The sequence below is a fragment of the Alligator sinensis genome, unplaced genomic scaffold (genome assembly GCF_000455745.1).
Source record: "Alligator sinensis unplaced genomic scaffold, ASM45574v1 scaffold392_2, whole genome shotgun sequence".
Classification (NCBI taxonomy): domain Eukaryota; kingdom Metazoa; phylum Chordata; order Crocodylia; family Alligatoridae; genus Alligator; species Alligator sinensis.
Genome location: NW_005842145.1, coordinates 1,571,023 through 1,596,383, shown reverse-complemented (window position 1 = coordinate 1,596,383; position 25,361 = coordinate 1,571,023). Strand labels below are relative to the sequence as shown.

Genomic DNA, 25,361 nt, shown 5'->3' with positions numbered 1-25,361 from the left:
TGGCACGGACCTCTTTGAGTTTCAAAGGGAAAATTATCTTATCTTTGTAGACTACTACTCAGAAAAACACAGAAATGAGTTTGCTTTAAGATACAACAAGAGTTTCTGTTATCAGAAGGCCTGGAATGTTTTAAGAAAGTATTAGTGACAATGATTGCCATAATACTCCAGATACTTTAAGTCTCTTGTAGAGCAATGGAATTTTATTCACAGAACATATATATCATTGTTCCTATGATCAAATAGAATGGCCAGGAGAACAGTTCAAACTGTAAAAAGGATCCCTGAAAAATTTTGGCTTTCATAACATGGATCTCTATCTTAAATAGCTGAATTATAGGAATACATCTACTAGGGAGACATAAAAATCTCCCCAACATCGTCTCATGGGAAACTGACTTATGATCAGATAGTTGATTTCATCAGTTATTCAACTGCAATTGATACAAGGAGACATACAAACTAGCCTAAAATTAAGACAAGAAAAATAAATATTTCTAACAAATGAACTTTTGATACCTGAAAAATGGATAAACTGTTTGCATTGTCAAAAAGGGATACCCACCAAGATGATCAGCTACCAGACTGCTATAAGAAGCTATGTTGTGTAGACAGAAACAGAAGAGGCTTATAGAAGAAACAGAAGGGATCTGACAGGGTTTGAAACAACTACCCAAGAGAGGAAAGCAGAGGATCAAATCAAACCTATGTCAAATCAACATCAGAATACAAGACATATCAAACTAATCTACTGAATTTACTGAATTTCAGATGATCAATTCAAATATTAAGGGGAAAATGGATACTGATGTGTTTCTTACAGTTTCTGTTATTCCTGGTACAATCTCTAAAGAAACATTATTAAGAAAACCTACTACGTATAACAACTAATGGATAAGAAACCTGGTAGATATAAAAACTAATTGTTTTAGATTTTGGAAGACTGAAGTTTCATGCTTAAAAAGGTCAGATAGTAGGAACTTTTGAGTGCTAACAAAAGTTCCAAAGCAGTGTTGTCTTGGGAGATAGGATAAGGAGGGGGAAGAACAGAGATGCACTTGGATTGAGAAGCCACATTGGTACACTGCCACATATGCCATTTAAATTACAAATTAAGTAAATAATCCAGTATTAATTAAAAGTGTCTAGTATTTTATCCAGTGACTGTATTATAGATATTAAAACCACCAGACAGATGGAAGGTTGAGCAGCTGCCTAGCCTTAGCAGGTCCTGGGGTTCAGTCCCTCCTGTTAGGCCTCTATAGTCCTCTCTTTTAATTAAAAATGCTTCCTGAGTTTTGGAAGAGATGCAAATATAGGGTTCCCATTTCCTGGTAACTTTCCGCAACCTACAGACTCTGGCATGGTAGCCACTGCTCTCAAGCAATGGTTTGATAACCATGAATATGTGCAGTGAGACAAGTGTAGAAGCTTCCTGGGGTCAGATCACAAAGTTTAAGCAAGAGATTGGACTCTGCAGCCCAGTCAATTGGCCATTCCACCAAGAGTTGGGAAGGCTGGCATCAGCCCTGTGTACCACTGATACTTCTGATTTGGAGGCAAAGCCAAGGTACCATAGAAGAACAGGGACTAGAACCCATGACTCCCACTGTTGAACAAAGGGCCCTAGCCCAGCAGTTCCCAACCTTTTTTGCCCCACTTATCTAAATAAAAAAGCACCACGGCACACCGGACACGGAGCAGGTGTTAGGTGGTGTGCACAGCCAGCTGGATGCTGATGGGGAGGGGTGGCGTGCAACCAGCTGGACAGCATTTTGAGCTGGAGCCATGTTCCCCATCTGTCTGTGTCCGCAGCAGCAGCAGGAGGCGGGCATGGCTCCAGCCCAAAATGTCGCAGCACACCTGGACATGCCTGACGGCACACCAGTGTGCTGTGGCACACCAGTTGGGAAACACTGCCCTAACCATCAAGCTACAGACACTGTTCTTAAGCCAAGGGCAAGCAATTATTTTAGGCAGTGGGCTGCTTACCAAGTTTTGGCAAGCTATCGAGGACCACATGGGTAGCCCCACCCCTTGACAGGTGCCCCGCCTCCTGGTTGCCATATTGGGACCGGAAGTCCTGCCCCTAACCCCTGACCTTTGCCACCAGATGCCTCTCTCCTTGCCCCCAGAAATACTCCTTTCAGCAAGGAATCTTGCCATAAAATACCAAATTATATTCTAAAAAGCAAACATCTACAATGTTCATTGATTTGTGTACATAAAGGTGATCACACAATAGCTTAAAATGAAGTCTTACTCTTGGAAACTATGGGTGTGTGGAGGGCATGGGGGGGTGAGTATAGTTTTGTGCGGGGCTGTGGGTGTGTGGGTATGTGGGGGAAGGTATGAGTGTGTTTGGGAGGGTGTGGGGGTGGATAGGTGTGTGGGTGTGTATAAATGGGGCATGGGTGGATATGGGGTTTGTGGTGGAGGTGTGTGGGAGTATGTAGGTGTGTGTATATATGTGGGGTGTGGGTAGATATGGGGTTTGTGGGGAGTTGTGTGGGGGGGAGCATGGCGGAAGTGTGTGAGTGGTTGTGGGTGTCGGGGTGTGCGTGTATGACAGTGCAATGGAGGCATGGGTGCATGTTTATGGTGGGGAGTGCTTGTGGGACTTGCCCTACGAACACATACACACTCTCCCTCCCTCATTGCACAGACAGACAGCCCCCCCCCCCATTCCTGGCCCTGGGGTACCTCACACACACACACACACACACACAGTGTGCTTCCCCCTCCACACACACACGCTGCGTGGAACTAAGCTGTTCTAACTTTCAATCTGAATGAAATGGACTAAAATTTAGAGGGGTTTAGTTTAATTTACATTGATGTAGCAGCGGGCTGACAAAGCAGCTGTATTGGTTCAGATTGACTCATAGTAAACAGCTATAATTTTGCCCTGTCCAAACCCTTACAAATTTTCCCTGGGGTACTCTTGGACCAACATCAACTTTTCAGACACTATGATCCACAACAAGAATGGAAGCATAAGAATAACCATAGAAAAATGATATCCTATATTTGAAGAAAATTACAACATGAGGCCATTGAAGAAACTCCCAAGCAGCTGCCCCCAACCTCTCCAAACGTTATGCTGGCCAAGAAACATCAGATGAAACCAGACATTTCTAACATGATAAATACAAAAACCAACCAACATGTTTCCATGTCTGCTATAATCAGTCCAATAAGATCATGTGGGACTGGTGCTGCCTGAGACTGGGGGGCCACAGTTTGTGGGCAGCAGCGTCGGTAGTGGGGTAGCAAGTGGTGACCACCCGCAGAAGCCAGTGGCAGCAGGGGGGAGGGTGGCAATCAGCAACTGCCCACAGAAACCAGCAGTGACAGCAACAGCGGCAGCAGCCAATCTCAGGGGGGAGCACGTGCTCCCTCATGCCCCCCTACCAGTCGCCTATATGACTACATTTGTGGATCCTACAAATGACCACAACAACATGTGCACCAAGGGTGCTGTACACGAGGGGAGGCTGCTCTGATGCACTGAGCAGACTCGATTAATTGTGTCTGATGCAGCTGCTAATTAGTAGGCTCCATCAGCCTCCACATCTTATGTATGAGCACCTCTGAGCATCAAAATGGTGGTGGGGGAGCTGTAACTAAACTCTGTCAATAAGCTTTAGTTAAAGAGCCCCTGCTCTCCTTTTGAAGCACAGGGATACTGATATATGAGACCTCATAGGTGTTTTAATTAGAGACCCCATGGGTGCTCTAATTCAAGTACCCCCCCCCACCCCGAAACATGTGTAAAAACGCCCCAAATGCCCTCATACATGTTGGGGAGAAACAAACAACTGTTACACTCCAGAATGAACTTCCAACAAAATAAATAGAAAGAAGATAAACACCTTATCATGAATAAGCAAATACTTTTAATAAACACTATCCTGACTTCCTGGATCTTGTCTTCAAAATAAATCTACACAGTACCTTTGGAAGATAGTCCTGGGAAAAGTAGTTCATAAGGCTACTGAACACCAAAAAACCATAGATTTATTACAGATCTTGGCATTATGGCCCATTATAGCTTCCTCTTCCTAGTAACTACTGTTTAGTCTATTAGGATTCCCTGCTCACAGGAGAATGGCCCAACTCCCAGAGTCCACCTGCTGCTTGAACTCTCCTGTTCTGGCTGCTTAAAGCTTCCATTCCTGTCTTACTATGCAGGAGAACACCTTCAAGAGGAAGGCAAAATATGGCCCACCAGGCCATTCTATCCAGCCTGTGGGGCACCTAAAAAATTTAGAAAATTAATATTTATCTGCCTCTGGCTGCCTGTGAAAGCTGACTGGAGCCAGGGGCAGTAGGACCCAGGGGAAGCCAGCAGGAGTCCAAGAGAAGTGGTGCTGGCTCCTACCCTGGGGGTTTTTAAGAGGAGGCTAGATGAACACCTTGCTGGGGTCATTTGACCCCAGTACTTTCCTGCCATGGCAGGGGGTCGGACTTGATGATCTGCTCAGGTCCCTTTCCAACCCTACAAACTATGAAACTATGAAAAGCCAGCCCAGCCCTGCTGCCCCCCCAGCCATGTCCCCCCCACTCCCAACCCGGAAGTTTCTGCCTGCAGCTGCTTTCCCTCCACGGGGCTGCTGCAGCCCCTCATGGCCCCTGGATGTATAGCTGGACCATGGGAGCACGGGGCTGCATCAGTGCCCCAGGGCCAAGAGCAGGAGAGAAGGAAGGTATGTGTGTGGAGGGGGAAGCGCACAGTGTGTGTGTGTGTGTGTGTGTGTGTGTGTGTGTGTGTGTGTGTGTGTGTGTGTGTGTGGGAGGAAGCACACAGCTGTTTACTATAAGTCAGTCTGAACCAATACAGCTGCTTTGTCAGCCCACTGCTACATCAATGTAAATTAAACTAAACCCCTCTAAATTTTAGTCCATTTCATTCAGATTGAAAGTTAGAACAGCTTAGTTCCACGCAGCGTGCATGTGTGGAGGGGGAAGCACACAGCGTGTGTGCGTGTGGAGGGGGAAGCACACCGTGTGTGTGTGTGCAATGAGGGAGGGAGGGAGAGTGTGTATGTGTTCGTAAGGCACTCCCCACCATAAACATGCCCCCATACCCCCCCTTGCACTGTCATACACTCACACCCCCACACCCACAACCCTCACACACTTCTGCCATGCTCCCCCCACACAGCTTCCCACAAACCCCATATCTACCCACATCCCACATATACAAACAAACCTACAGACTCCCACACACCTCCACCACAAACCCCATATCCACCCACACCCCACTTATACACCCCCACATACACCCACAGTACAGAAGCAGACAGGCTGAACAGTTATATCAGTCCAACTGATTTATAACCCTAAGCTCTAAGCTTGTTTACAGGCTATGTCGCTCACCTAAGTTATCTCTAAGTCACATTTCAAATCATGTTGCCACAAGCTTGAGAAAGGCTCAGGTCCCCTCTACATTTTACAGGTATCGTGTACATGTGGCATGGCAGGAAGCGCTACTGTGTATATTGCGTGTTAGATCCCACTGCACTTTAGATCCCATTGTGCCTTTACCTGCACATGCAAAGGGGGCCTCAGAGTAACATAATATAGCAAACTGGCAGTTTCCTCTGGTTCATTTAGGATTGTTAATAGTTAATTTATTATTGTGAAAGATTTCCAGGCTTTCTTGCTAACTAGCATTTATTTAGGCTTGAAGAGCGTGATGCCATCTGTCTCTTCAAATAAAAGACCATATTTAGAGTCAAAGTTTGGAGAGGGTTGGTATCATCCCACACATGCTCTACTGTTAGCTTGTTTGTCCAGCTCAAAACACCTGTATACTTACAGGTAGGCCAAGAAAGTTGTAGTATCACATTATTTCTAGAACGCTGTACTTTGGGCAATAGCGTCAGAACCAAACTGTACTTCTGAACTGTTGCTACTGTTGCAAACAAAGGTTCCCATTAATTTGGGAAGGTGCAAATTGAAGGTTTTTTAAGGGACAGATTTTAAGACCAGAAAGGATGATTATATCCTCCAGTCTGACCACTTACATAATGCAGGCCATGGATTGTCACCTAAATCAAAAGCCTTGTTTGACTAAAGCCTATTTTTAAACAGGTATTCAGATCATGTCTACATGGCACAATGTAGAAATACCAAAGGTAACAAAGATACCAAAGGTAGCTCTGAACCCGTAAGTGTGGGTATAGAAAGCAGCATAGCTATATTGGCAAAGTACATTCTCTCTCCAGGCTAATTAGGACAACCAAAGGAAGCAGGTGGCCTGGTGAAGAACCATACTAACGTGACTAAATCTGTGCTGGCTGGTTTAGAACTTGGGTACTTTCACATGGCACTGCTTTGTGCTACATAGACATACCTTCAAATTAAGATTGAATGTAACACAAGGGAGAATCTACCACTTGTGCTGGTTGTTTGCTCCAATGAAGATAAAGATGTAAAGAATTTGACTTTTAAAACATGAGGAGTAAAAGCTGATGATTCCCCTACAATTTCAAATGTAGATTAAAACTCAGAAAAATCTATCTCCTCAAAAAAAACATTGTGGAAGTTTAACAAAATATAGAAGAAAAATAAACTGAGAGGATTTGATATCAATATCTGATAGCTAAATCTGCAGCAATTTAATGGCACAGGCTGTCCAACTTGTAAGCCCCCAAGGCCAGACACCCCAGGGACCACATGCTTCAAAGGCTGCACCAGGCGCACTGCACTGATGCTCCCCAGCCCTCACTACTGTACTGGGCACCCCCCACCCACCCATACCACTGTGTTGTGCAGGAACACAAATGCAATCCCCCCAGCTGAAACACATGCCCATATGGGTATGCCATTCACCATTGCATGGCCATGTTCTCCTCCCCCAGCATGCAACCCTGGACTCAGCAGCTCCCTCTGCACTGTCTTGCTCTCTGGGGTGAAGGTAGGAAGCAGCAGCTGATGGAGGGAGGGGATAGCCTGGTGTTTCCAGCGGCTATTGTAGCCAGAGCAATGGCCAGGTGAGAATCCACGGGCTGAACATTAGCCCTTCAAGGGCCACATGCAGCCTACGGGCCGCCAATTGGACTGCCCTGACACTGAGAATCAGATGACTCGCCCAATGTCGCATGGGATGTTTGTGGCTGAAAACTGAACCCTTGGTCTCCCAAGTTTCAAGCTAGCATAACACTGGACCATCCTCACTATGTGAGAAACATAGTAATGTATTAAGGCATCAGGCATAGTGCAAAAACCTAGAGATTAAAACAGGATTCAACATTAGGATGTGACAAACAGCAGCAAACCAACAAAAAAACAGTCTAATCTCTTGAGCTAGGGACAGAAGTTACATATAAACCAGTTTAAACCAGTAACAGAACAGAAGTACAGCGCACATATACCAGTTTCAAGATGGCTGAACCCAGTTTAAAGTAAACCTGGATGGATGTAGGATCAGACCTAACTGATTTAGGTTAAACTAGTTTATACAACTTCCATCCCAGATCCCCTCCTGATTCAAGTTACCTCATAGCCCCCCAGCATCCCAGGATGCTTTGCAGCCCTGGGCTGTGCTGTCTGCTCCAGTGGAGCAGGGCTGGCCCCACCTTAGCTGTCATAGAGCTAAGGCAGTAAAGCCTCTGCTTCCTAACCTGCTTCCTGCCTGGACCCGTCAGCCTGGCAGGACAGGAGCAGGGAAATCGACCCCCAGGATCCCCTAGCCTGGGGCTGCACAGCATGGAGGGAGGGAAAACCCTCACAGTGGGAGTTTTTCATCCCCCCACAACCCAAGGAGCAAGGCTGGGATCACCCCAGCCCTGCCCCCTTGCCACCTGCCCACATTTTGGGGGGAGGGGGGGCAAAAAACACCCCCAGCTCAGCACCAGCTCCCCCCAAAAGGGACCTGTACAGGGACCCCATGGGGGTCTTTTCCCCACATATGCAGCCCAGAGAATCAAGCTAGGAAAGTCCCAGCCCTGCCCCCTTGCCGGCCACAGGAGTTCCCATGTAGCACTCTGCTGGTGGGGCTGGTGCTGGGCCAGGGATGCATTCCCCACATGCCATTGTATCTCAGAGAGGCTGTGGGCTAGAAAGGGGGTGAGGCTGGGGCTTTCCCAGCCTGGAGTACTGGGCAGTGGGTGGGGAAAAGCTCCCACACAGGGTTCCCCTTCCCTCTGTGCCATGCAGACCCCTGCTGGGGTGGCCTGGGGTGCATTTCCCCTCCCCTGCCACCCACCTCTGTTGGCAGGGGGCAGGGCTGAGAAGAGATTCTTTGCTGGCTCTCCCCCTGCCCTGCGGCTAACAGTGGGGGGGAGGGGGTGTCCAGCAGCCTGTCAGGCATAGGCTGCCATCAGCTAGGTTTGGCAGCCTTCCGCCGTGTCCAGCATAATGGGAGGTACATATGGCCTGGGCATACATACATACTCCTGGCCTGGGCAAGTGCAGGCTTCTACCTGGTTTGGCCATGGAAGTACTGAATGTCAGTTCAGCCCCTTATCAGTTCAATCTATGCAAAATAGAAAAACCTGCAAAGATGGAATTGATTTCACCTTGGGCTTTTTGAACCTCTGTATTTAGCCTTGGAGGTTTGTTATGGATAACCGTCATATTAAGTGTCCTTTCATATCCTTTTAAACCTCTTGATTTGTGTACATATATTATGAAGTGTAAATTACTGAACAACACAGGCAAGACTTAGCCTCAGTACAAAACTGCCATTTTTATTTTCAAATCTGCAAAGGATCATTAGCCTGAAAGCTGCTGTTTTTAATGAGAGTGCCATTGTATGAAAACCTCAAAATCTGCTATAGTTTAGTTCAGGCTTTTAAGCTTTCAATAGAGTACAATGTCAAAATCAACAAAAAGTCCCAAAAGGCTAATCAAAAGGCATTATTTTAGACAATCGTTGTTCTTAGGCAAACACATACCAAGGAAATGCCGTACCTACAGTAACTGGACTCTCATTAATTAGATTTAAGTGTATGGAAAGGAGGCAGGGGGGAAAAGAAGGGGAGATCACACACTAACTAAAGCAAACAGAGTCACACGCATACTTTTACTCTCTAACAGCTCTCCCTACAGGTAATAAGTATATTAAATTGCGGAGATATTCAGAGCTAGTGTGTATTCCCTGGTAGATTATCAGCATTAATAGAGACAAGCAACTGCAAAGATACATAGGAACAATTGAAACACCCCTAGGAACAATTGAAACATTCACTCCAAAACTGTACTGTACTGGTGCATCTACACTGCAGTCACAGAAGTAGGGTATATTAGCTTATGCATCATCCCATGCTTCTTCAGTCGACAGCTGGCTTTAAAGTAGCTAACTTGGCCAACTCTGACATCTTTGTGCTACAGCTAGATTGCAGTATAGACATCCCCAAAGACAACAAGTCTCTCGTGTTCAGTCTCTTATACTGCAAATATAAATGCAAATACCCCATACTACAGAAGACACAGCATTTGAGGTCCAATAAGAAGAACAAAACACTGCTAAGAACTTCCAGGTGCACAGGGATTTAAACCACACCCTTTTCAGAGACCGCCAGGCACAGAATAAGGGGATCTGATGTGCATCTACTTCTGGTGTTCACATGTTCTGATAAAGCATAAAGGGGAATTGTCAATGCTTCACCCAGCCTTTTGCAAACCATCTTTTGGGATGAAAGTAATAATATTTTGCCTCACTCTGATTCTAAATTACATGAAAAAAGCAGTGCGTTGACTCAAAAAAAGCATCCCTATCCAAAACACGACATAGAACATCCTTGACTTCAAGGATTTAACAGGTTTTCTACTGTGACCTACATCCAAATTTGGAAGATGAAAATAGTACAGTCCTTACAATAACCTAGACTGGGAAGATTACCATTTATGGACATGAGGAAGACACTAAATCCAATGTTTGAAAGGTAAGAGAAGGAGAGGCAGAAAGAGAACTGCACATTATTTCTAGGTAGTCACCACTTGATCACAGCATAAATTGATCCATGTTCATGACTAACAATTCAGGTTGAAAGAAATTTCTGCTGTTAGCCATTTTGGACTTGAAGGCTAGGGACAGACATTACACACAAACTGGTTTAAGTGATCAGAAACTGGTTTAAACCTGTAACAGAACAGATGTTCCATGCACATAAACAGGTTTGGAAATGGCTGAAACTGGTTTGAAATAAACCTGGTTGAAGGTAGTATCAGACTTAACTAATTTGGCTCAAATTGACTTATGCAATGTCTGTCCCAGACCCCTTGCTAGTTTAAGATAAACCAGATACCCACTCAACTTGCTCTCTGGGCTGGAATCTCTGTGCTCTCTGCTCCACAGGCAGACAGACTTTTTGGAGCTAATCAACAGGTAGGTTAATGTCCTTCCTTGGAAGAGCTATTTAAGAAGAGCTCCCTTAGTTAATGGAGAGAGGCTTTGTTTTCTTAATGAGTTGATAAACACCGAGTTAAGGGTGATGAACATTCCCTGCTGAGCTGCTCAGGAGGGGGCGGGAAATCATAAGAGCGTCCTACCGGGGCCTGGTCGCACCCACCTCAGCTCTGCCCTGTTGAAGCAAAGGGAAGGCTGTGCTAGCACACCCCTGGCTTCTAGCCTGAGCCCTGCAGGCATGTCCCTGCATTTCTGGGATGTCTGTCTGGGTTACAAACTGATTTAGCTTAGCCAGGTTAGACTAACCTGAAAAGATCGAATCAATTCAGGCTCAGGCTTTTTGACTGTCTGTCTGTAACCAAAAGCATTAAAAGGAGTACTATTTTTGACAACTCTGTTACACACAAATGTGGGTCATTGTGGATAGTCTTTATGACTCAATGCAATCAAAAGTTAATTTTTAGTTAACTACAAAGTTGTAAAAATATGTTTTACTGTTTTTTTATTGAAGACTGCAAAGCCTGAAGAATCAATACTGAGAAACTCTGAATTAATGTTACTTACGTGTATTTCATTTTCTCTCTTCCTCACCTCCCCTGCCCCCACTCCTGCCCCCTCAGTCACCTTGCATGCACTGTTTTCTGATAAAGTCAAATCTTTATAGTATATTCACAATGGTATAAAAGGAGACTAGTTGGAGCCTTACTATTCAAGTTTTATGAAATCTCTCTACTGGTCCTGCATAGGAGGCATAGAGTGTAACACCTAAACCATCTCATTGAAGCAGTATTCATTGTTGACCTCAAGAACAAATTATTCAAATCCACATGAAGATCTTCCAGCTTTTGAGAATTGGATTGCTTACCCAGACCCCATGTAGGTCACTTCTCACTAATACTGTGGTTACTACAAACATAAATGTTGTTCTAGATATTCGTCCATCCTCTGCAGGTGACAAAATCTGGCCCACATGAAGCAGAGAAAAATATGTAAAACAAAACTTTTAGAATGTAGTTATTGAACATTCCTGAATCCTAATTGCTTTTCATTAGAAGACTTAGTACAGTGACACAGAAAAGCTAACAGAAAATCTCAAGATTCCTATTTTTAACCATGTCTCATTCGACGACGCTGTAATTCTTCATACAGAATAATCTGCTCTTTTTCATGAGCTGTCTGCAATTCCCCCTTACAAAAACAAAAAAGGAAAAAAAATCCCCCAAATAGGTAGAATAATTTAGAGAACTCTTAAAAGCACTGTTTAATTTTTCCTTTCAGTCCCCCATCCCCCAGGAAATCCTCTAGGTGTCAGTGATAATGCTAAAGAAATTAAAAGCCTCATATCATCAAGTTTTCTCAAAGTACCATCTTTCTGATTTTCTTAGGCTGCAAACTGATGTTGCCTTTGTGTTACCATAAACATTTTTATGGAGACACAAAATCCAACCGAACAGACGTTCCTGCCTCTTGTTGCATCTGTAAATACCTGAAGTGGCGGTACGATTCCTAGTAATAGTTTGTGCTGTTTTTTATGATGAATGTCTGCTTATTTGTGGCACAAGAGCACAGGCAGCCCAGAGCTGACAATGCTTTCTGATCAACCTAGGCAGGCACCCCTGGGGCTTTAGGGGCCCAATCCTGCAGAATAAAAGCTGGAGGTGCCTGGCCCTGACTAAGAGATATCTTAGGGAATCCCATGTGCACCCAGCTCCAAGCTAGCATATGCACACCCAGAGAGTTCCCCTGCAGGGGATCCTGGGGCATAAGTTTCATGGTATAGAGTCAGGCACCTCCATGGAGCTCACATGAAATGTACACCCCAGGACCCCTTGCAAGGGAATTCCCAGTTTGCATTTCTGCAGGCACACAGAAGGGAATACATAGGTTTTCCCAGGGTGCCCCCAAATCAGGGCCAAGCATCCAGGGTCACTGTCCCACAGGATTTGGCCCCTGAAGTGGTAGGGAACCGATCCTACGGGACACATCCCAGTTCAACTGATCCTGACACAAAAACAACATCTGTTTGTAGCCTGAGCGAGAACAAATGGTTGCTGAGTAAGGACAAATGGTTATGGTTACATGGCATAAAAGGAGATAATAGCTTTCCTGGTTGGACCTGTTTGTAGCACCTGTTCTTGAAACATTGCTGCCATTAAAGCCAATGCAATGCATATGTATTTTTAGGATTAAAACACAGGTACACCAAATACTGAGTCTCTAATGCACATGTCCATACTTGGTGAATTTGACTCTCAGTTTATAACTAAATTACTTTATTTCACTAGTCTTAAGACAGAACTACAGTCTAAATGTACTCCTAGTGGTAGAAAGCATAGTGCAGTCCATCAAACTAAGAGGCATCTAACACAGATAACTTAATGACATGGGAGGGTGCTAATAAAACATGAGGTTTATCCCTTAAGCCCAACTGTACATGTCCAGCCCAGGTCAGCAGGGTCTAAAAGTCATCATCCTGAGAATGCAGTGCTGCGGGAATGAGTTGGTGGTCTCAACCTAGCTTGCAGCAATTCAAATTTCAAGATGTGAAATTATCATATTTATTATAATTGTTCTAAGGATCAATAGAAGGTGTAGGAACCATACAAATATTCCATGTTTCCTGCATATTACATACTTATTCTCTTCCCTAATTTTATACCAGATTTTGCCTAACTTTACACCTGGCCCACAGTCCTCAGTGCTGGCTGAGGTGAAGGGGAAAGAATTTCTTTAAAGTCAATGTAACTTCTGAGATAGCCGATCTACCTTTCCTCCACCCTTTTTCTTCCAGTCTAGCTGGTCAATAAGTTTGCCATCTCTCACTAGTGGGACATAATCCAACACCTTTTAATTTAATGTGAGTTTTGCCATCTCCTTCTTTGGGCACAGGAGTGAGTCCATGGGAGGTAGGTGATTTATAACCTTAAAATGATTTATAATGCCTCATTGAAAATGGATCAGAAGTTGGATACAATTTTCCTAAGACTGAAAATGTGGAAGCCTCAGCAGAACAGAGAGAAAATGATTAAAAAGGTATAATTAAGAACTGCAGTTAAATTATAATGGATTTACATAGCTAGAAAAGTACAGGATAATGCTGTGGTACAGCACAGGCTGAAGGTTCTGGAAAGAGAGTTTAAGGTCTCCAACTTTAGAGTAACAGGCTTGAAAAAAGGTCCTACCCAAGACATTTTTTGATGAAAATATTAATCCTGGTTTATCCAAACAAAGTGCTTTTAATATCTCCCTTTAAATTATTTTGAGAGAGGAAGGAGTAGAATTCAGCCTCAATTTAAAATATTCTAAGAACTTGCGGGTTTGTTTGTTTTTTTCAAACAAAAATAATTAAAAGGAAAAAAAGCTTAAATATTTCCTGATGTTTCCTCTGAGACCCAATTTTATAGACCTTTCAAGGAAGACTATAGGGAGACTCACCAATATTGAGAATTTATAAGACTTCAAAACAAGTACACCTCTGACCGGACAACATTTGATGCAGAATTAGTTCTATGCAATACATATGCAATTAACCAAAAATCCATTCATACTTAAAATATTTTTATGAATGTTCTATTTACTATGATATAAATTCAGTACTTTTCTCGGAAGCCCTTATTTCTTTTGAGAAATGATAAATAGTTAAAAAATTAAATTATCAAGTAGAAAAAACCATGTTCTAACACTGATCTTTAAAAGAAAAATAAAGATAACTTATCTTCAAAAAGGGACTCTAGAGTTTACACAGTTTGTATTTTCGCCCCACCAAAAACTTGAACAACACAAACACAAAGAGCAAATTGTTCCAAATCCTTCTAAATCCTTTTCAACTATAAATAATTTGAGAACCGAATATTAGGCTAACAGTTTCTGTATCATTAGACCTCTTTGAATAAAGCAAACAGTTTAATGCAGTTAGAGACAGAGAAAAGAGGAGGAAGGGAAAAAGGTATTTAGATGAAATTTTCTTATTGGTCAGAACAAACAAGCCTCATCATCCAGTTCACATTTGGCTACTATACATTGGGGCAGACAAGTAACTTGAAGAAAAATCTTTCCAATATTAAGGCTATTATGCTTTAATTTGTTTTGATTATAATTAAATAGAAATAGTTTAGATAGAATGGTTGCATTTTTTCTAGACATCCTTTAAAGCCAGAGAACATACTGTGATTTACTCTGTCCTGGTTCGCTAGTTTTACTGTTTTCTTATAAAACTAACCTAACAAAATGACAGGAGCTTTATTTTCCCTTGTAGCAACACCAATCAAAATGAATTCATCTAGTGAACAGTAGATGCAATATGCATTTCCACAGAGCTTCTATTCGTGTTAGAAATAAGTGGGTGTAGCAGCAATTAGTTAACGAATCCTATTCAGATCTGCAGCTTTCTTTTGGCATGAAGGAAGGCACTGTGGGTTTAATCCTGCAAGGTGCCCAGCACTAAATTTCTGTTAGTGGAGTTGATGGTTTTCACCACCTCATAGTAGTACTCTGCATCCTGCAGAATCAAGCTCGGAGCAAGTTTACTTCAGCTGTATTTGTAAAAGGACAAAAGTAAACATTTTTTTTATGCCAAACCAAATTGATGGGGGCTAGAACATTTTTTTTAATTTCAAGCTTCCAAAAAATGTTACTCTATTTTTGCACTGTAGGCATTAACACTCATTTTAATTGTTACAGAGTAATCTGAGAGAGCAGAGAAAATTCAAAACCATGATTTCACAAAAATAGCAGCTAATGGTCTTTCATCACAGTTATGTGCATGTGAAGTAGAAACAGCACACAACCAAATTGTTGTAGTTTGGATAGGAAAGGATACAAGATTTTTAACTATTTTTAAATATTTCAAATTATGTTACCACATAGTCTTCACTTAGCTTTCCCCCTCTCCCAACCCCGTCTATGTAATTTGTTTCTAAACCAAATGATAATAATGTGATTCTGTAAATTAAAATCACAGAAAAAGCAAGCCTGGAAGGGATTTCAGGTCTTCTATTCGAACCCTCAGCTCAAGGTAGGCTCATCCTTCTCTAAACTATCCTATATAAGTGTTTGTCTAACCTATTCTTAAAACTACAAAACAACCCTATCACACAACTACAAGGCATGTTGCCCCAAAACACCAAGGACACCCTACCCTGCCACAAGTAAAGCAGGGGGATGAGAGTACTGTCAATGTCCTGCCACTCCAAGGACAGGAGATTGTTAAAATATACTTGAGAGCTCCAAGCAAGACTACCAAGTTACCTGCTACAGAGTAAGGCAAAAGCTCCCACAGTCCATGCTAATCTGTAGAGGCATAACTAGCAGGGTTTGCACCCTAGGCAAACTCTGCTGGAAAGCAGAGTAGGGTAGGTGGGAGCCTCTGAGCACTTGGATGGAAAGTGTGCTGAAACCAGGGATGGCGGCATGAAGGGGCCCAGGAATCTTACCTATTCCAGGGACAAAAAAGGTCTCCTTTTGCAGTGGTGTTTCTTTGTCCGCCTTAGTTGTTGCACTACAGCAGCAGCATGGTGTCCATGCACCCAGCTGCAGCTGCCATAGCACCTACATGTGACTGCTGATGCCACCAAGGTATGGCCTCCCCAGGGATATGCTATTTTGGCACCCTCACAAAGTTGGCACCTGGAGCTGGTGCCCCATTCCCCCTCCATCCTTCCCCATCCCCCTCTCCAACATTATGCTACTGCCAATCTGACCATAAGGTAAAATCCCTTCCTGATCCTAAATATAGTCATCAGTCTGATCCTGAGTGGAGGAGTAAGAACCTTTAAACAGGAATGTCCACATTTTTCAGTCCCAGGAGCATTGGCACGCCCCAGGCAAAACCCACAGCCCTGGCCGCAGTCAACACCCAATACCTCTGAGGGAGGCAAAACTGGAAAAGTCTAATCTCATTAAAAAAAAAAAGAAAAAAGACTTGCATGAAAAATCTGATCAAAACTTTGCTAGCCTTAAAGATAAAGGCAGCTATTTATTTATACACCAAGGAACATTTAAGAAAACAGACTGCAGTGTTAGGATTACACTATACTAGGCCTCTGTTCTATAGCTTCCCACCACCCAAGTAGCCTGCAGCTCTTGCTTCTTTCTTGACTTCTCTGGCACACTTCCTGGTTGTAGAGTCGCTATCTGCTACCCCTTTACAAACATGGGACCTTCTGGCTCAACTGTCTGAGGTTCTTCAAGACCACTACTAACCTCCCAGTATCTCTAGCTGTTACACTTGCTTAAGAGTTCCAACCTTGAGGGCACTCTGGGTTTACAGTTTGCCCCTTAGGGGCTTTGTAGTACAGTAGTGGAAGCAAACAGTTATAACAATCCAAATAATTATAATAGGTGCCTACGTCTGAATTTCAGGCTAACTACGCCTCTGTCATAGGTGCTTCCTCTAGAACATCTCTCCCCAAGCACTTGCTCAGGTCCTCTCCTGACTTATCTTCACTGCCTAATTTGTGGGAAAAGTTTGGATTTGTTTGGGGGGGGGGGGTTGTTTGTTTTTTAAATCAGATTATCCTTTATTGTTCATGCGGTTACTCTACTACCTCTGTAAGGCTCTGGTGGCTTCTTCAGTAAGGATCAAGGCCATGTCCACATATACGTGGACATTTGGTTCCCCAGGGACAACTAGCAGCAGCGCACCTTGTGCCGCCACTAGTTGTCTCCAGGGAACTACTGTGTTATGTGCCCTCTGTCGCATGACAGGTTACCCTGGGTGGAATAGGGGAGGCTGGAGCCAGCACTGGGCTGGCCCCAGCAGCCTTACCTGGGAGTCCTGGGGGCATTCCGGGGCTGCAGCTGTGGCAATCCCGCAGCTCGGAGCCTGGCTGGCAACCAGAGTGTGGCTCTGGCACAGGCTCTGGTTTTGGGCAGGACATACTGCTGTTTTTCTTTTTTTTAAATGGATTTTTTTGATCCTTGGATATCCAGGCACCACAGATATGTGGGTACCGCAGACGTGTTTGCGGTGCTACATACCACAGGGCCACACTCATCTTGATGTGACCCAAAAGGCTCACTAGAGTACACCCATATTATTTAAAGGGGTACCACCCAGTTTTAAGGTACTACAGTTAATAAGTATGTAATCCTTTTGGATGGATAGTGGGTATCTTATATAAATGGACAGAGACTTAAGATCACCCATTCCAAAAATAGCTATAGGTTATATACTTATACTCATACAAATGATTTCTGAACAGTGAAAAGGTAAATTAATATTCAAATCCATTCGCCTACCTTCTCATGTCAGTAAGCACTTATATAGACTATTGCTAAATAACAACCCCCCACCCCATCCCCTTAATTTATATCAGGCTTTTCATCTGCTAGTCTCAAATCACTTTACAAAAATAAGTCAGTATTGTTATCCCCACTGTACAGATCAGGAAACAAACACGTAAGTGAACATATACTAACTTTAATAACTCACAACATTCCAATGCTTTGTAACTGTTGCTGACACCACCAAACCAGTGGCCAATGTGGGAATAGAAAACATTTCTGAATCCTTGTCTATACCAACTAGCAATATAGTTTAAAAAAATTGACAACTTTGCTAAGTATCACATCCTTTGCCCTATATACATATCTAAGCAATACCATAGTCACAGCTGATTTTTTTCTGTCTTTCTGAAAAGAAAGAGGTTAACACAACATAACGTAAAACCTACAAGGCTAATGCAGAACAAAGTTCCTCTATCTCTCTTCTATCAGCCAACATGCATGCTTCCCACTTCCAGTTTGGGCATGTCTCTACAAGTCTTTGTTGTCCCATACTTCAAATTTCTTAGAAGAATTCTGACCTGCACAGGACTTTAGGCTTTGGAGTGCTATAGGTTCTCAGTGTTCATAGCTTGCTCTGTCTTAGCTCTCATACTATGACACGGCAGGGTCTACAGTGTTCTCACATGTCCCCAAGCAGACTTCACACACATTGATATGTTGTATATATTTAATCTACAAGGCAAATATTTACAAATAAATTTAAATGCTGAAGTATAATTAGCATATGTTTTATATGTCAGTAGTATGTAATGATGTAGATTTTAAAGAATTGCAGTCAAGCTGTTTTTAGCTAGCAGGACCCCCCAAAAAGCATACATTGAATAAAATTAAATCACATGTCATTTAAAAATCATTCATAACTTAATACTGGCATATCAAAAACTGTTCCAGTACTTCAAATAAATATTTTTGTAATCACAAAATCACTTTCTGTATGCAACTTAGAAGTCACTCTTTTGGCACAGTAGAACTGTCTGTAATAAGGATAAGCAGGTGGTAGAGCTTTTTTGGGGGCTACCTCAAGATTGTTGAATGAACTCCCGCAGGAACTGCAGACCATTACAAACTTGGCCACCTTCCGCTCCCAGTGCAAGCAACATTTATTTGATCTTGTCTTCTCACACAAAATATAGCAAATGAGTGCCTGTATTACTCCATTACTAAAAAAACCTAGTACCATACTAAAAATTGGGGCGGGCACAACTGAGACATCAGCCACGAATACTGCCTTTACAGGGGTGCAAAAATAGCTGCTGCTCTTTCGGCCTCACCATGAGCAGCAGTGTCTGCTGCCCCAGGAACTGCTGCCAACCAGACCGCAGAACTGCCCAGTTATGCCTGCCCAGTTATGCTCTGTTACAAATTTTCTAAAATAAGGCATTTTGCTGCACACACTTCTCATCTATGGAGAAATTATGATAGAATGCACATACACATACACGACAGATGTTAACAACTTTGCTTAATGCACTACTGGAACACACTCAGATACAAGGCTGATGAACACAGTACAAGAACCTCTGTAGATTAAATAGGTGTTATTATAAGATTTATAATGGTCCCTGATTGCCAACTTCACTACAGATCTGCTGCTTTCAGAGTTCCTCTATACTCAGGGTAATTTTTAATGATCTATAATTTAAAGACAGCTTGACCAATTTTCCTTTACACTTCAATGAAAAAAAAATGTGTGCACCATTCTGCAACAAAATTATTGCTACACAGTATACAATTACTAGATAAACTACAAAAATCTATAAAAGCTCAGAATAGAAACCTAGTTCTGTAGCACCGGAAAAGCTACAGCTTAAATTTAGAGAAAGTCTTTTACATTTGTGAAGCACAGCAAGAACCTTAATATTTACTGTAAGCTGCAACCAGCTACCAGAGAGAAAAAAATAATTCATATACAAATTGCTACCAATTATAATTGGTTACAGAATCATTAATAACTATGTTGAATTACAACTATTTTTATTTCAAACATAGTTTGTGCACATCTTTGGAAGAAGTTTTGATCATTTAGAAAGTGAAATGGTACTAAAAATTCTTTACTGAGCTGCTGAGACATGAAGAAAAAGAACAACATTTCTTTTCTAAATAACTTGCATCTTAAGAAGAAAACCCCACAGGATGACTGACCACTTCACAAAAAAAAATTCTCCTCGTGCTTCAGAATAAACTCAAGCAATTTTCAGAGCCAATCAATTTTGATTGCCAAAGTTATAAGAGTCTAAAAATAGGGCATATAATAGAACTCTTTGCAACCTTAATCTCTCCCCTAATACAGTAACTGCTCAGGCAGCAAATGATAGAACTGCCACGTGCCTGTAAAACTAATCTCACTTTACACCCAGTCTGATATACTGTCTGGCTGTAGCATGAATGTTTTAGTATAAGGCACGAGGGCATAAAGGTGTGTGAGGGAGAGCTTTCTGTTCCCCAAAAGAGAGGTGTGCCCCCCTCTGAACCACACTGAACTAATACGAGCCGAAAGCCACGACTGAGCCCTTAGGAAGTTCAGACTTGATCCACATTCTTAAGTAGTTCTTAGCGAAACCAACTACACCTACTTGCCTGAGTAGAAACCACCTTTGACAGGTGAAGGTTGAGATTATCAGGTCTCAGTTCTCCTAAAGCATCACCCAGAAGAGGCAAGCACTCTTTTTAACTTAGTATGAGAGCACAGGTACAGATCAGTGAAAGTGATCAAAAGCATAGAGACAAGATAGGCACAGAAGGGTTTGGCGATCATTCCAGATTTCAAAGTATGTTTAAAAGCCTGAGCTTGAGTAAAACAACATTCCCATTGTATTTCCAAGTTTTGAGTTGTGTTACATGTGATCCTTTCCCATTTAAATATTTGTTAAATTCAGATTTTACCCCCCCGCAACATTAACTGATGATTTTTCATTGCTCATAAAAGCTGAACACATTAGAAGCATACAAGATATAACCAGCCAAATAGTTGGTGTTCTATCTTCCAGACAATGGACCCCAACATCCCAGTCCACCTCATCCTGCTAGTCTTAGTTGTGATCAATTTGTGTCATCCCCTTCCACCAAAATGCCCAGCTCCATGAGTTTGGGAAAAATGGACAAATGCCCACTAACAGTTTGAATGAGAGCTGATTCATTTGCACTCATGACCCATCTAGTTCTACACTCCCTTTCAGCAATTTTTCAGCCCAGTCTTGTAAAGTGCTATGGAAAGTTACAGCAGAAGTTAAAAATGCTTTGCAGACTGGGCTCAGCGTTAGCATGTTTTCCTAGCTGACAGCACTTGATTATTACTATTATTTTTATTTCCTCTAGTAATTATTACATTTTCAAAATATGTCTTTTACTGTTCTCTCCCTACCCCAGGTGCAAAAGAGTTTATCTGTTTACTTTTGTGTGATAGCTCAATTACCAAGCTACAAATGCATATGCATCAGGGAACAATTGCATGGGACAGAGTGATCAAACTGTGCTTTCACAGATATTCTCGGGACTTTACATCTGCCTTTTGCGTTTGCCCTTTGTAAACCCTAAAATAGCATACGACCTTTGCAAGCAAAAAAAAAAAGATTGGAGAGCTAATCTCTATAGTTCATACTGTCTAGAGAGAAACATAATTTTCTTAGGTTTTGTTTATGAAATTACTGGAACAGCACAGCTAGCCATGATTGGAAATGGCTTTGATTTAATCCCTCTTTGCACCACTATAACCAGGCTGACATAAGGAACTGGCATGCTTTAGCATTAACACAACTGTGGAGTTATAGCTATGTATTGGCACGAGGCTCAAGAAATTAAGATCTCATCCTCTGGATGTGAAGTTAAGCAAAGACCTTTTCTAAGTTAAAAATTCCCTGGCGCTCAAAATTCTGGGGAAAAAAGTCTGGCCTATGCTTCTCCTTCCCAAAATCAGTTTTTTGAGATGAAAAAGCCTCCGTGTTTGCTATTCACCAGCATACAACAGTCATGCTTTTCCCAAAGCCAGGGCAAGAACTGTGTTTGGTAAAACATTGCCAGAGGGCACATATCACATCCCACCTGTCATCAGTGTGTTTGGTACGCGCCAAACAAACAGAGCTCCATGCCCACCTTCAGTACGTTGATCGAGGAGGCATTTATACCTTGTTCATCGCTGTGGCATTATTAGTTTATTAGGTCTATGACAGCAGCACCCAGAATCAGAGACAACGAGGGTTGGGAGGTCATCTAGTGCAACCCCCTGCTCAAAGCAGGACCATCCCTCACTAGATCATCCCAGCCAAGGCTTTGTCTAGCCGGGTCTTCAAAACCTCCAAGGATGGAGATGCCACCACCTCTCTGGGTGACCTGTTCCAGTGCTTTATTACCCTTCTAATGAGCAAGTTTCCCCTAACATCCAACCTAAACTTCCCTTGCTGCCACTTGTGCCATTGCTCCTTGCTCGGTCACCGCCGCCACCAAGAACAGCCCAGCTCCATCCCCTGGAAGCGCCCAGCAGGCCGCAGAGGGCGGCTATCAAATCCCCCTCAGTCTCACCTTCTCCAGGCCAGGGGCCTCGTGAAGAGAAGAGCTCTGCCCCGCGCCCAGCTGCCCCAGAGGTCAATGCCTTGCATGCCAGCCCTCTCAAGCACCCAGCCCACGGCCTTCTGCGCAGAGTCACGATGCCCAGCGCCTTGCTGATGCCCCCCCCCGGACCAAACAGGGGGGCAACTTCCTTTCACCCACTAAAAAACAATTCAAAAGCGGGGGAGGGGGGCTCAGCCGCCCACCTCCTCAGGGAGGGGAGCTGCCTGCCTCAGCCCGTGGCCCAGGGGCAGGAGGAGCCCGGCAGGCGCAGGGGCAGCGCTGCAGTGCGGGGCCGGGGCACTGCTCCCCCGGGCGAAGGGGGCCGGCAGGCAGCAGCCGCCACCCACCCCGCTGGGCTCAGTACTTAACCGTCTGTCACAGTCACGTCTGCCTCTTCCTCTCCCGGCTGCAGCGCCACCTGGAGGGCTCGCTGGCCGGGGCTGGCGACCGGCAGCCCCCCGCGGAGCTGCTCGTCGCCCAGGAAGAGCAGCTTCACGCTACAGCGCAGGGGCTGGGGGGCGGGAGCTGCCATGGCGGAGCCCCCTCCCCGCCGCGCCCTGCCTGCCTCGGCTGCGGCCGAGCTCGGGCTGCCGCTGCAGGAGCTGCCACCGCTCCTGCTGCCTCTCAGAGCAGCGAGAGACGGGGAAAGGGAAGGAAGGGGGAAAAAAAAACAACAACCAAACCAGGCTGCTGAGGAGGTGGGGGAGGGGGGAGACCCCGGTGGGCAGGTTTGAGTGATAAACAAGTCCCACATCTGAGACACCTCCTGGTTCTCCCTGGCATTTGCAACACAATCTTCTCCCCTTCTCTCTCCCCCCCTTCAATCCTACTCAGCCACTAACAATTTGCCACCAGATGAAGGGGGCTGGGGGTGAGAAGTGGTTGAGAAAGACTGTGCTCTCGCAGCAAAGCAGTGACATCTCCTGGCCGCCCAGGTGGCTACACTTGGCTGGCTTGGACACCAGGCCTTTTTTTGTTTGTTTTTGAGGGGCAGGAGGGTGGCAAAAGGCAGCTTGCCCTGCTGTTTCAAGGCAGAGCACTCTGCAAAGGTCTCCCTCACGTCCCAACCCCCTTCCTGGAGATTCGTCTTCAAGGCAGGCTTAAATGTCTCCCACTCTTGCCACAAAGGTTTCTGTTGAGAAGCCTTTACAATCTCCATCCTAGTTGTATTCCTCCCCAATCCCAACCCCCTCCTTGAAGATTTGTCTTCAAGGCAGGCTTACATGTCTCCCACCCTTGCTACAGCGGACTGTGTTGGGAAGCCTTTACATGAAATCTCCCTCCTACTTTTATTCCCCCTCCCATGCCCACATTCACATTGCCACCTTGGCCCAACAAGCTTTGCTGTGTGAGAGAAATGCTCAGCGCTTGGTGTCAATTAAGGTCAGAGCTCCTAGTCTTAAGTGTTAGCATCTGAAAACAGCAAAACATCTAGGAGCAGCTTCCCTGGCTCCTATTATTCCCCTTGGAAGTAGACAAGAGAGAACTGGGCTGCGGAACTGGTTTAAATCTCTGTTCAGACTGAAGTCTCTGATCTCCAGATTCAAGTCTTCGTTTTTGGGGAATCCAGGGGGCCTGCTGACAAGCGCGAAGGAAAAAGAAAAGCGTTTGCATCACAGAGACTTAAGTCGTACAGATAAAATTAATTAAAATACACATGATAGAACTGTTAATTTATCTCTCTGGCAATTTTCATCTAATCACATTTGAACGGATTTCTGAGTGTGATCTAGTATAATCACATGCTCGGCTTTACTAAACCCCCAAATAATTCAGTCACCCTCTTGGCTGGGGTCTCCCACTTGTCCTCTTTGTTTCACAAATCAGTGAAAGCACAGTGGTGACCAGGAGATGTCACTATTTTGCTGTAAGAGTTTCCAATGAGCACTTCTTTCACTCTTGACAAGATACAATTTAGGACTTCGGTTTTTGGACAGCTTCCAGGCTCAGAGAGGTGTTGTGAGGTTTAATTAAGGAACTATGCAAAATGCTTTGACATTAAAAGTGCTGCATATGTGGTGGGGACCCAACCTAGATGAGGTCTTTTAGACATTACTGCAGCAGACAATAAATTACAATAATGCATCTGAAACAGTGGACTGGTAGGGAAAAGTCCTACCAATTCTTGAACCTAGAAAGTGGTTGACAAGGAAAAGGTAACTTTGTATTAAAAAGACTTCCATTATTGTACAAACGAGAGCTGTAGCTTGTCTTTGTGAACTACCAGAACCAAGAAATAGGGCCAGTTAACACCTACTGCTAACTCCTTTGTTTGAACTAATGTTCCTGCAACACTAACACATGTTCAACTTCCATCCTGTGTAGCTCCATGGATTTCAATGGGCAACTTGAGTTACTAAGATCAGTGGCAGTTTTCAGGAGGGTAAAGTCAAGTACTGACGGACTCAGGGCCTCTGTCCTCAGCAGCCAGTCATCTAGATGCAGATAGAGATATTATAACCTTTGACACGACTACGAGTCACGTAGTAAACACCTCTGAAGCTGCAGATAGAGCAAAATGAAGAACAGTGTATTAGACATCACCATAGTCTATCAAAGGAAAGAAAATGCCAATTTTGAGGAAATAAACAGATCACAGTGAAAAAAACAGGCTTGTTTGTGAAAATACAGTTAATCTTTTTTAACATGACACTAAAGTAAATACTTGGACAAACAAACATATATTCAACAGTTTATTCACATGATTTTTCTCCCATGTAAGAGATGCTGTTTTGCTATTAATTGTTCAAGTACAGTACACATGAACTAGGAATGCCAACAGGCATCTTGAAAGGGTTCAGATCTCCTTAAAAGGGTTTGATCCAAAGCCTTTTTAATGTAGACATCCACACCCTTTGGCTTAAATTTTTTAATGCGATTGGCCAGTAAGAATTGAATTGCATCTAGTTGCTAACTCACATGTGAAAATCCAAATTACACGAAGTATTTAACTAGATTCCCACATTTTTAAAAGTTGGACAATTTTCTATATGAATTTGAGTGTATGTTTTAGGTTCTGAATTACAACAGAATAATATACAATACTGTAGAATTTACAAGCAAAATCAATAGCTTAAATTGAATGCTCTGCCAAATTTAACAACTGTATGATAATAGTCTAACAATATTGATCAATTAGACACAAGAGAAAACTGCACCAGATGGTGGA

At 43.5% G+C, this 25,361-nt stretch overlaps 1 protein-coding gene across 3 annotated transcripts in view; it reads right to left on the bottom strand.

Moving 5' to 3' along the window:
- The window catches only part of LOC102374986 (histone-arginine methyltransferase CARM1-like), a 157,986-nt gene extending 135,009 nt beyond the window's left edge, over positions 1-22,977 (bottom strand). The window contains exon 1 of one of the 3 annotated variants that reach the window (XM_025206196.1): positions 22,562-22,977. In XM_025206196.1, the coding sequence (XP_025061981.1) occupies positions 22,562-22,946 (385 nt within the window). In that variant the 5' untranslated portion in view covers positions 22,947-22,977. The remainder of the gene's footprint in view (positions 1-22,561) is intronic. The other 2 variants (XM_025206197.1, XM_006025417.3) reach the window with 2 other exon arrangements.
- Between the last annotated feature and the right edge of the window lie 2,384 nt (positions 22,978-25,361).